The sequence below is a fragment of the Pocillopora damicornis genome, chromosome 8 (genome assembly GCF_964200805.1).
Source record: "Pocillopora damicornis chromosome 8, jaPocDami1.2, whole genome shotgun sequence".
Classification (NCBI taxonomy): Eukaryota; Metazoa; Cnidaria; class Anthozoa; order Scleractinia; family Pocilloporidae; genus Pocillopora; species Pocillopora damicornis.
Window position 1 is genome coordinate 10,294,890 of NC_142677.1, and position 11,748 is coordinate 10,306,637.

The window sequence follows — 11,748 nt, forward strand, 5'->3', positions numbered from 1 at the left end:
TACATATGTAACACGGGCAGTTAAGTGTCTTCTAATAAGCGAATTATGATGATTTTTTTTCTGCTCGTTTGATACTTACTAGATGACATGCATGTTTTCTGTTTTTAAATTTTCCCAGTGATGTAACATTCCGAATGGCTCTTCGCACGCATAATCTCAAACGAGAAAATATATCGATACAGAGATCTAAGGCCTATTCTCAAGTATACCGGTAGTTACCTGTCCATGTCCAGAATAGTTGTTTTTCGTTTAACCAATTTACATTTAATACTAGGATGTTATCAGCTTTGAAATTCAATGAACTAGAATACCATGAAACTAATTTAGATTTGCCTTTTTCTTGAGTCAAGGCACTCAGTGCTATTGGATTAAAACCTCTAACACATGGCTTTGGGGCGGTCACGTTTACTGGGACTTTCTAGAAACTGAGGGTGACGCATCGCTTTGAGTTTAACGAAGTACCCTCTTTAATTAAAACTAACACCAAATGGACATCGAGAGCATTAATTTGATCTGTTAAGAGGCAGCAAAACTAGTGATACGAGACCAACGCAATGGTAATCACTTAAATCCTCATCAAGGTCAGGCGAATATAACCACTTATCAAAACTAAATACTTCACTCTAATTGAAGGTGGAAGTCACTAAAAAACCTGACCTTAGAAAATTTCAGTCAAATACAAACTTTAATTTTCAATGCTATTGATTACGCGATTAACTAAAACTCCAGCTATTAATGTTGTATCTTTCACCTCCGTTGTCTTATGGAAGGCAGTTGGTTGCACTTTTTGGGATTTGTTTCTGAGGAAACTGATAATATTAATCGTTTCACTGAGTTAAACATGACGAGCAAGTTTCGTAAGCCAAAAAACTCCAATCCTATGAGTTATATTGCCATCTTCAGAAAAGAAGGAGGCCCATATTGACATATATTAAAATTTTTCCTCTGTTAGATCATGGTCGCTTTCTTTTTCGAAAACGCTGTCGTTAATTTTTACACAGCTTAACACAGTTAATATCAAATCTTTTGCTTCGAGACAAAATATTTTCCTGGAAACTGCAAAACAGTCGTAATTAACTTTAAATCCAACTTACGTCAGTAAAAGCTATAAATCATGAAGCAAAGAGTGGGAAAGAACGCACCTAAGCTACACCTTGGAAGTTTGAATAACCAGAATGGCACCTTCAAGTTTGGTTCTTCTTTGTTTTCTAACTCTACTGGCACCCCGTTGGGGAAGTTCTTTTCCGATGCCAGAAGGTAAGGAACATTTTGGTTTAACCTGTTTCCTTTTCATTTTAAACTGCTTCTCTGTCCCCACCACGCGAGACACTGGTTGCTGTATATTCCTTTCCCGACTCCTTTCTCATTTTGTTGATGTAGAGGGTTTTTTCTTTAAACTTGCAAGCTTCTTGTCCTGTCTTACTTCATTTAGTATTTTGTAGTATACAAGGTTCGATCTTTACAGCTTCCCCTCGCCTCATATAGATCAACCATCGCTTTTCAGAAAAATGTTTTTAAATTTTCAGCCTACTTGCCGTTGTACACGTTTTATCGACTAAAAGAACACTTTGTAGATCATCAGTGACAAGTGATTTATCTAACAACCACCAATCAAAGTAACATAGTTGCTTTGTACTGAGAACTGAGGGTATTTTTGAAGGAGCCTTGAGCCGAAGGAATTTTTTTTTGCAATTTGTGGCTTCCATAAACAAACTTACATTTACCTTTTCCAAAAGCAAAATTTGGAAATGAAGAAGTAACACACTTTTACTAAGTTTTATTCATTTACTGACTTTAAAGCATTTTATGTCTTTTCATCACAGATGACAGCAGAGACCATGATGATGAAAGAGATGATGATGAAAGAGAAAAAGATGACCGTGACCAAGGTTTGAGGGATGATAAGTCTAGTGATGAAGACTTGGATAGAAACAATGGCAAAGAGGATGATGACGAAGGAGACGACTATGAAAGGAAAGGAGGCAATCGTGAGCATGGCTTTGACAAACGGAACGATGACCGAAACGAATACGATAATGAAAGGAATGATGACTACAGTGACCATCACAGAAATGATAAAGATGATTACGAAAGAGGAAGAGATGATAGAAACGGTGACGACAATAATGATTTAAGAAGGCGAAATGATGAACAAGACGACAGCAGCAGGAGAAACGATGAGGGAGACTTCTCTGACCGAGAGGATGAAGGCCACTGGAACAGGAGAATAGGAGGAAAGAAAGGAAAAAGGGGTAAAAGCGAAGAAGATGAGGGCGAGAGTAGAAGCGACGCTATGAGAGGAAGTCAGCTTCGCTCTGGAGGCATGTCCCTGTCTACTTCCAACCTCATCTTATTTTCTGTGGCATTGATAATTCATCGTGCGCGCAGTTTCCTTTCAATGTAATGGACACAGACTGCTATGGATTGCAAAACGACAAATTTTGTTTAAAGACGTTTTCAAAGTAAAGTAAAGTAAAGTAGCTGACTGGATCACTTATCAAATATGCGTTGCGTTGTTTCTTTAATATCGAAGTTACTTCTAGAAATAAGGGTGCGATTTATGGAAAAAATGCTAGGTGAGATCAATGGTTATAAAATTTATTAATCACTTATGAGGCTATTTCAAGTGTGTGTCGTCACACGCCCAATGAATTCATGTCCAAATAATTGCATGGATTTTCCCGCCTTAGTTCGCCGTCTCGCAGAAAAAGTATTTTTCATCCGTAAAACTAAGCGATTCATGACTTTAAATGAATAAATGGTGATTTGGGTTTTTAAATAACCTGGTTTCCGTGACTACTTACAATATTTATACTCTTGATCCCTTGCTTGAAGTAATTGCCGAGTGAAACACATCGTTGCTGTTTTTGTTGTTTAACAGTTGTGTTGTTGTTGTTTTTTTTTTAAGAAACTTTTTTTTTTTATTTTGCGATAGTCAAGACTCACGGGACCTCTATTATACTTTTTCCGGAAACATAGTTCACAAAATTAGCCCCAAAACAAAGCAAAACAAAGCACATGAAACGAATCATAATGAGTTTGTCACTAGTTTTAAAATGAGTTCAAAATTTTTGCACCATGTAGTAGACACAACCATATTACAAGAAGGGAAAGCTTGCATTTTTGTCTAAGACATCGCATAAGAAACTCAATTCGTTTTTTTCTGGTTTGAAACTTTGATCGTCTTTTCATTAACCTTAAATAGGTGAATGAGACAAATGTCAGTTGTGGTGACGTCGCAGCCAAACATTTTGAAAAATGTCGAGAAAGTTTCATTACAAAAGATGAATAATTCCTTTTTTTTCCAACAATTGAGCATTTCTCTTTAATTTAATCTATCCTAAATACAGTTTCGTCAGTTAACAGTTACGGGCCAAACCCAACCTGGGTACGAATCGCCTAAACTTGGGAACGGAACGTCCGTGGGCACGAAACTACTGGGACCCTTTTTACCTAACATCCTTCATTTAAAGTTTATGAAAACTTAAAGCCGTAGTTTTTTCCGTAAAAATAGAATTTAAAATTCATGCTCGGCCAACGCTTTTCTACTTCTTTCTCATAAGGAATCATGAAAGAAATACTTAGTGCTAGTTATTATACGAGAGCGTCGGATTTCAACAATACTCTTTATTGACGCCGAGTTATCTTGAATTTGTTCGAGGCAATTTGGAAAGCGTTCAATTGAGTTATGTGATTTGATTTGATTTTGTAAGCTTCTATTGGTAGAAACCCTTGCGTCCAATTACTTTCCTTGTTCGAGCACGGAGCCAGTACTGCGCCTGATCATTATTGGTGTTTTGATTCTTGAGCCGCGCTTTTTCTATTATCAATTTGATTGACGCACGGAGTCTTGCAATTCTTTTCTTATTTTGATCGTCTAGTAATTTTCATCAACTGGTCATTTTGTTTTGTTTAGAGCCCCTGTTGCTTTGTTATATTTTTTTATTTCACTTGAAATATTCTTATGTATTATGTCATTCATCTTAACCGTTTTGCTCGGCGTTTGTTCTAAACTTTGGTTTGAACTCCAATGTATCGTGTTTTTACTTTAGCTTTCAATGTCTGCAGGCCGATTCTTTCGGCTTTTCTCGATTTCGTATTTCAACTGCTTAGATATCTCGTTTTCATGTCCACATACGGCCCAGTAAACCAAGACCGGACGAGCAACAACAACAACAACAACAAAAACAATTTTATTTTACCCTACATTAATATTACATGAAAAATGAGGAGAGTTTAGACTGCCCATAATAAACATTTAGGGCTAAAAAGATAGGACAGCCTTACTTAGGTCATTAACAAATTGTCATATTAAAGGGTCAGGTACCACACACGCGCAAACACACTACACAAAACACTTAAAAGATAAAGAGAAAAAAACTAGTAGAAAAAGAAAGACAACAAAATAAAGCTAAGTATGCCAGTTTTGAACAACAGAAAGCCAGAAAAACTATAGTTTTGGTAAATTTGCAATTAATTTTTACCAATAAGAATTGACATAAACGTTTTCTTAAAACGTTGAAGAGAGAGAAGCTTTATGTCAACACTTATATAATTCCAAACTTTAGCGCCCTGTTGCACAAGTTATCCTTGAGGATAACCTAGTTTTATATTTATTTATGTTACTAACAGGATTAAAAAAAGGTCTCAAAGACTAAAGGTGAAAGTTTGCAATGGAACTTTCACATACACACTGCAAATTGAAGGGTAATGATATCACACAGCTAGATAACATTCAAGTCTTTGGATAAAGGATTCCATTGTTCAGTGAAACTGAAAAAGGTTTTTATTCTTTGCTTTCTTTGGTAATGTAAATAAAAAGTTGCAACGTTGACTGATATGCATTACCCCAAGCAAGTATACAATAATTTAAGAATGGCTCTACGAAGGTATAATTCAGGCTTAGCAACGTTTTTGTGTTTAGGAAATAACGAAGTTTAGAGAGAATACCTATCCTTCTATCGATTTTTTTAGCAGTATAGTTAACGTGGCTCTTCCAACTAATATTTGACTATAAAAAAAAACTCCAAGGTATCCAATGGAAGTTTCTTTATTTGATGATTGCTTATTTATAAATAGCATAATCTTTTTGGGAATTTGTTTTTGAACTGGATGAAAAATAACAAAATTTCACTTCTCAATCTTTAAAGGAAGCTTATTTGTAGATAGCCAAATATGTACTTTTCCAAGTTCCCCATTAATTTTTATTTCAAGTATGTTAATGTCCTTATTCTTAAAAAACAAATTTGCATCATCAGCAAAAAGGTGTCATGAAATCCAATAGTTTTGAGCAATTGTGAAAGTCGTTTACATAAATGTGGAAAAGGAGTGGCCCTAGTACTGATCCTTGAGGCACCTCACACTGTTTGCAAATCAGAAATAACAGAACCCACTGTTCTGTTGCTCAGATATGGGCAAACTGGTCAATAATACTTAGCGCTGCATGATCAGTTGAATGATGTGAGCGAAATCCAAGCTGCTTGTTGTAAATTTGGTGCCGTTAGTCTAAGAAGTCAACTAACCGACTGAACGTGAGTTTTCTAGCAACTCATTAAATATAGGTAAAGAGAAATAGGCCTATAATTACTTAAGTTTGTCTGAGGGCCTTTCTTAAAGGCCAGTATTACTCTAGTCAACTTGAAATTATGTGGGATAATTCCAGTAAGAAAGATGTATTAAACATATAGGGACCTGCTAATCTTCAGAATCGAGATAGGAATGCTAGAAGGGCTCACAGCCTTACCAGTTTGAAGTTTGGCCATTTCTAATTGGATTCCATCTGCAGTAACTGGGGACAAAAACAAACTATCACATATAGAAAGTGGCATAAACTCACTGGCAGTTTTTGTAGCAGTGAGAATAGAGCTTGCAGATTAATACCTATCTTGGTAAAATGATTGAATGCATCAGCTATTGATTTAGGAGCAGTTATTTCACAGTTTTCCAATACTATATTGCTGACCGATTGATTCACCAGTAGGTTAATGTGAACAATTTGTTCAATTATTTGCAAGATTTATTTTCCATTATTTTCATGAATTGAAAAGAAATTTTTATAATAATTTCTCTTACTTGATTTGATTAGATGATTCAGTTTGTTCCTGTAAATTTTAAACTTTGCTTGGTTCTAAGATCTCTTAAATAGACTATTCCTTACTCTAATACTTGATGGGTATATCAATGACCTCAGATATCTTGTTGAAGAAACTATCAAACATACTGCTTGGTTCAAACCATCTCCAAAAAAATCATCCAAGTCTATTTAATGAAAGTCATTAATCAGGGCTTGCTTATCAAAATTTTAATTATCTCGTTTTCACTGGTAGAGAAGATATTCTACCTTTAATAAGAAAATTTGGTAGATGGCCAGATAGATGACAACATAAATTTCCACTTATGGAAAAGTGCTCAAGGGAATTAAAGAAAATATTGTCAATAAGAGTTGCTGAGGGATCTGTTATTCTAGTGGGCTGCAGAATTTGAGGTTGAAAATAAAATGTGCCTAAGGTATTTAGGAAATTTTCTGTACTGGGATTTGATTCAAACTTGAGAAAGTTGAAATCTCCCAATAATACATAATATTTTTTTTCACAATGAATCATTTCAACAACCATGCTAACATAATTTAGGAAGTTATCTTAATTGCCATGTTGGTGTCTTTAAAAAACCCCACAAACGATATTGTGCCCTGTATCACTTTGAATTTCAATCCATGGTGATTCATATATCATTTTGGACTTGCGCTGAGAGATTTTGGTCAGTGGGCACATGGAGGTCAACATCTAAATTAGTAAGATGATATATATTGTTAATGAAAAAAGTTACACTTTTTAATCGAGGTAATTAGGTATAGCTGGATGGATAACTGTGCTATCAGAGGACGAGACTCTGCCAGGATACTTACCACAATTCTTACTAACTGAACAACACTTACCAAAAAATAATCGAATAAACCTAAACAGTTACAAAAACTCATACGAAAGCACCCAACACAATTCAAGAAACGACATTCGAGTTCGAAAAGTCCGGCAAATATTCAAAATCGAGTGCCCCATCGAGGCCATATAACGTAGGACTTTCAATTTAAATTTTTTATACAAATCAAAAATCTTGACCAACTAAATATTCCACTACAATTTCTAGGTTAGGAGAGAAAACTTTGAGATTAAGTTACCATTTCTAGAAAACTGACCGTCCAAAATATTTATTGTCGTTGTCTAAAAATATATATGGTTAATAAAAATAGTAGCAGTTTGTTTACAAGGTCTTTTGATAAATTTGGTACAATTTCCTGGCTACTGTGACAACCGGTTGTGATAATGTGTTTGGGCTGATCAACGCAGGAAACCATATATTTGATTGGATGAACAAAAATAATAAATGGTAATAAATTTTAAGAGAAAGCTATGGACAGCAAGGAGCTAGCTTTCATTGGTGTGATAAAAGGATGCATATATCTGTCGCACCTGAACTCATTTTCTGAGTTTAGAAACGAAAAGAAAGAAAAACACATAACAAACACATGAAGCTCTGGCTTAGTAATCCTCCACTTCGTCGTCCTATTCTTCTTCCTCTTCTTCCTCCTCCTCTTCTTCCTCCTCTTCTTCTTCCTCCTCCTCCTCTTCCTCTTCTTCTTCTTCTTCTTCTTCTTCTTCTTCTTCACCTTCCCCTCCCTCTTCCACTTCAGGCGCTTCTGTCTCCTCTGGTCCTTCTGTTGGTTCTGGTGCTTCAGTCTCCTCTGGTCCCTCAGTAGCTCCTGGTGCCTCTGTCTCCTCTGGTCCTTCAGTTGCTCCAGGTGCTTCAGTCTCCTCTGGCCCCTCAGTCGCCCCTGGTGCTTCTGTCTCCTCTGGTCCTTCTGTTGGTTCTGGTGCTTCAGTCTCCTCTGGCCCCTCAGTCGCTCCTGGTGCTTCGGTCTCCTCTGGCCCCTCAGTCACTTCTGGTGCTTCAGTCTCCTCTGGCCCCTCAGTCGCCCCTGGTGCTTCTGTCTCCTCTGGTCCTTCTGTTGGTTCTGGTGCTTCAGTCTCCTCTGGTCCCTCAGTCACTTCTGGTGCTTCAGTCTCCTCTGGCCCCTCCGTGGCCCCTGGTGATTCCGTCTCCTCTGGCCCCTCAGTCACTCCTGGTGCTTCAGTCTCCTCTGGCCCCTCAGTCGCTCCTGGTGCTTCGGTCTCCTCTGGCCCCTCAGTCACTTCTGGTGCTTCTGTCTCCTCTGGCCCCTCAGTCGCTCCTGGTGCTTCTGTCTCCTCTGGTAAATCCGTTGTAGCGAGTGTAACTATTTATATTGATAAAGATACACACACGATTACTGTAACATTAAGGCACCGATAAAATCGCTTTACCTAAGCCAGAAAAAAAGCGATTTATAGGTTATGTTCAACCATATAACCGGCATAGGCATATATGATTTGAGGTTGCTTTCATAAGCATACATTAAAGCACGCGTAATTGAATTTGTATTAGTATTATTGTTCTTATTGACAAAATCTAGGAATGGAACATTCCCGAATTTGCAACTCTGGTCACCAACCAGCAACTAATAGACTATAAGAATGCAATTTACTCCTCGGTTCTATCGACCTATGGGACGCAATTTTCCAAAGTCGATAAAACTATAATGCTATTTAAGCAGCACGAACTATTTATTGAAGTTGAACGAATGAAGCTTCATAGTGAATTTCAAATTTTCGAATTTGCCTTTGAATAGCATGTTCCCGTGGAAACAATCAACATAAATGTATTCATCCATTTCGCAAGCATGTGAAAATGATCTTAGAGGTAATGCTGTCGCTGACCATTGCGCTCGATTTGGCAATGCTTAAAGGGAGGAGAAAGTTTTTTAAAGTCCCTCCACGCCCTTGAAATGTGCCAATTAACATCTTGTGATGCTCTTGATATTGTTGTTGTAAAAATACCTAAGCATTGTTCAATAAGTTTTCCTTTGATAACTTCTAAAAATTGCATAATTTATCCCTGTATTCTTCTATCTATCGGTAAAACAAAGATTTAATTTTTGACTAATATTGCGACACAAGATAAATATCTGAAATTACTTGATTGCGTATCTTAGGTTTTTCCATTGTAAATTGTTTTTAAATTTTTCCGAAAATGCTTCTGATCTCGTCATGCTGAAACGAGCTTGAAACGCGACCTTAATTGGTTTGCAAAGTTTTCTAGTGCTATACACTGTAAAGTAAAGGTAATCACATGCCTCAGTGACTTCAAGTTCAAGGGCCACCGCGATTACAATAGGTGTATGTGCGTCAGGTTTTAAAAAAGAAGATTTCGAGACTAGTCCTAATTAGATATTGGAAAGTAAATTCTCTTTTAAGAAAACCACGCATAAAGAGAACGACTCGCTGAGGGTGAGAAATTCTTATAGGCAATTGAACAGACAGCGTTGCACATTATTGTAAAAACGAGGTACTCTTTACTCCCAAATCATGATCAAATTATCTATCCTTTACGTTTTCTTTTCCATATGAAATATTTGTGTGTTTTTTCCACCAATGAAGAAATAGAAGAGAAAAATAAATTCGCCAAATTGATGGGACCTTTCTTTCTTCGCCATAAATCTATTTCAGCTAAATAGTTACGGCAATTTTCTTAAACTGAGGTAACCTTCCGGTGTTGGTCAAAACCTACGGTCTCAAGAATAAATCAAGAAACCATTTTTCTTTTGGAATATGCCCAATTAAAACTCTTATATCTACTTAACTTCGTGAGAGGTCTCGAAAAATTCCTTAACAGATTTAGACATCTTCAATGTCGAGTTTGTAATTTTACACATGCATTTAGAAATTGAGCATTCATAAAGTCAAGTCTGTGATCTTGCAGAGTGTGTGCCAGTGTGAAAACATCTGAGCAACGGAATAAAGAATTTCCTGTAACTGCAATATGCTTATGATTGACACAGGCGAATTCAGCTAAATTTTTAACTGCCGTTAATTCAAGGACAAATTCAGTTTAAAATTTTCATTGGAGCGAAGGGAAGCTAATGAGTCTAAATTACCTCCTTGTTGCGGCAATGGGAAACAGGTAACCTGTCCAAAAAGTATGGCAGCATAAAGAATAAAATGCGACCTTGAAATCATCTTTTCTCCAGCTGGATCTTGGCTTGAATAAGACTACTAGCTTTGAAGATTTCTTGATCAGTAGCAGTTTACATATATATATATATATACATAATGCTGATGACGTTGAAGAGTGCTATTGAGGAGAAATCGATCAAAGTCAGTGTAAACTAATTCGTCAATTGTTCTCTACCTTTTTCACAAAATTAAATTTGCTTTGTCATTGATCGATATAGTATTTGTTACACTCAATCATACACTTAACAAAAGTGTATCGCTGAAACAGAATCCATTGACTCCGTCGTAATATCGTGCTCTTTGCTAGTTATAATCTGCAGGCAAGTTATCATGTTTTGGCTTCTAAACTGTATGCTTGGGATTATCGATTAGTTTCTTTCTTCCGGGATAACTTTTGGCTAAATCTATTGTGAATAAAAGGTAAATAAAACTCCGCGTATGAATGGGCTTTGGCAAATATCGTGACGGCATGTCAAGCATGCTTGTTAGTCGTTTATTGATCGTCGGTGCAAAATTTTTATCTGTTATTGAAAATCGGAACATTTTTGTTGTTGTTGTTGTTTTTTTAATTTTAGGTCCTTACATATGTTGATGGGGACCTAGTTAACTAACCTACCGTTGCTGTATATTCGTGTGGGAGAGAAGTTACCGAAGTGTATCCCGGAACACTTCGGTAACTTTCCTCCTACTCGAATATACAGCGACGGTAGGATAGTTTGGGCCAAACAATGGGTTACCACCATTTGGTTGGTAGAGTTTGCCATAATGGCAAATTGTTTCAGAACATTTGAAACAACTGAATTGTTCTGGAAGATTCTAAATGGAAAACCTTCAATTGTCCTTAGGTTTGCTTGATTCCTTGCGTGAAGTAAATTGCCGTCTATTGATTTGAATTATTTCTGTTGACAGCGTAGCGATAGATGAAAAGATTAATCGAAGTCATTTATAATTAAAACTTTATATGTACGAGTCAATCTTCAAAAATGTTCTTCTACTACTTCTTTTTGTTTTTTCCCCTTCCTTGGTGTAGAGAGTAAGTTACATTATTTTTTTTGTCAAAGCATAGTTTCTAAAATATGTTTGGATCAAGAAAGGACGTGTTTAGCTGTGAAGCGATAATTTAAACCATACATTTTACCAAGAACTAGGCCTCTGAAAGGGTGAAAAACTCTTTAATTATGAGATTACGACTGGCCAATAACATACGAAATTAACAGCATAATAAATTACAAAAAGTTATAAATGGATACACATAATATTATACACCTGTTCTCAAAAACGTTGCAAATTTGAAAACATGTGTATTGATACCTTTTCTTTTCCCATAAAAAAGATATATACACTTTTAACACTTGTTTATTAAAATATATATTTTCAAAATTGCTACGTTTTTGAAAATGGGTGCGTACAGTGCGTGAATATATATATATATGCGTGTGCGTGTGCGTGTGTGTGTGTGAATATATAGAGAATAATACATGGGCGCTGGTAGATATAGAATTTCTCTTCGAATGTTGAACACAAGAAGAGAAATTCCATATCTATGAGCCACCATGTATTATTTGGTTATCATATAAACGCAATAGCCCTTGACTGACGAGAAAAGTAGACTTTATTAACAAATGAAAATAAAAGGATCGATGATCCCCGAACAAAAATAGTA

At 36.3% G+C, this 11,748-nt stretch overlaps 2 protein-coding genes across 2 annotated transcripts; one reads left to right on the forward strand and one right to left on the reverse strand.

The window, feature by feature from the left end:
* The first annotated feature begins 933 nt into the window (after positions 1-933).
* LOC113672231 (uncharacterized) lies at positions 934-2,782 on the forward strand. Its single transcript, XM_027188519.2, has 2 exons — positions 934-1,257; positions 1,824-2,782. The coding sequence occupies exons 1-2, from the start codon at positions 1,176-1,178 to the stop codon at positions 2,402-2,404; spliced, it is 663 nt and encodes a 220-aa protein (XP_027044320.2). The 5' UTR covers positions 934-1,175; the 3' UTR covers positions 2,405-2,782.
* A 4,406-nt stretch (positions 2,783-7,188) lies between these two features.
* Positions 7,189-10,163, reverse strand: LOC113672230 (uncharacterized). The gene is made up of 2 exons (XM_027188518.2): positions 10,007-10,163; positions 7,189-8,269 (listed from the first exon to the last, which is right to left on the reverse strand). Exons 1-2 carry the CDS (start codon positions 10,086-10,088, stop codon positions 7,560-7,562), a joined length of 792 nt encoding a protein of 263 aa, XP_027044319.1. The 5' UTR covers positions 10,089-10,163; the 3' UTR covers positions 7,189-7,559.
* Positions 10,164-11,748: the final 1,585 nt, after the last annotated feature.

Bases quoted from the DNA above. Each gene is read 5' to 3' on its own strand.
- LOC113672230 (XM_027188518.2), bottom strand. From the start codon at position 10,088: ATGATTTCAAGGTCGCATTTTATTCTTTATGCTGCCATACTTTTTGGA. The intron at 8,270-10,006 runs GTAATTTAGACT...CAATATAAATAG, and splicing joins CCCATTGCCGCAACAAGGAG to TTACACTCGCTACAACGGAT.
- LOC113672231 (XM_027188519.2), top strand. From the start codon at position 1,176: ATGGCACCTTCAAGTTTGGTTCTTCTTTGTTTTCTAACTCTACTGGCA. The intron at 1,258-1,823 runs GTAAGGAACATT...TTTTCATCACAG, and splicing joins TTCTTTTCCGATGCCAGAAG to ATGACAGCAGAGACCATGAT.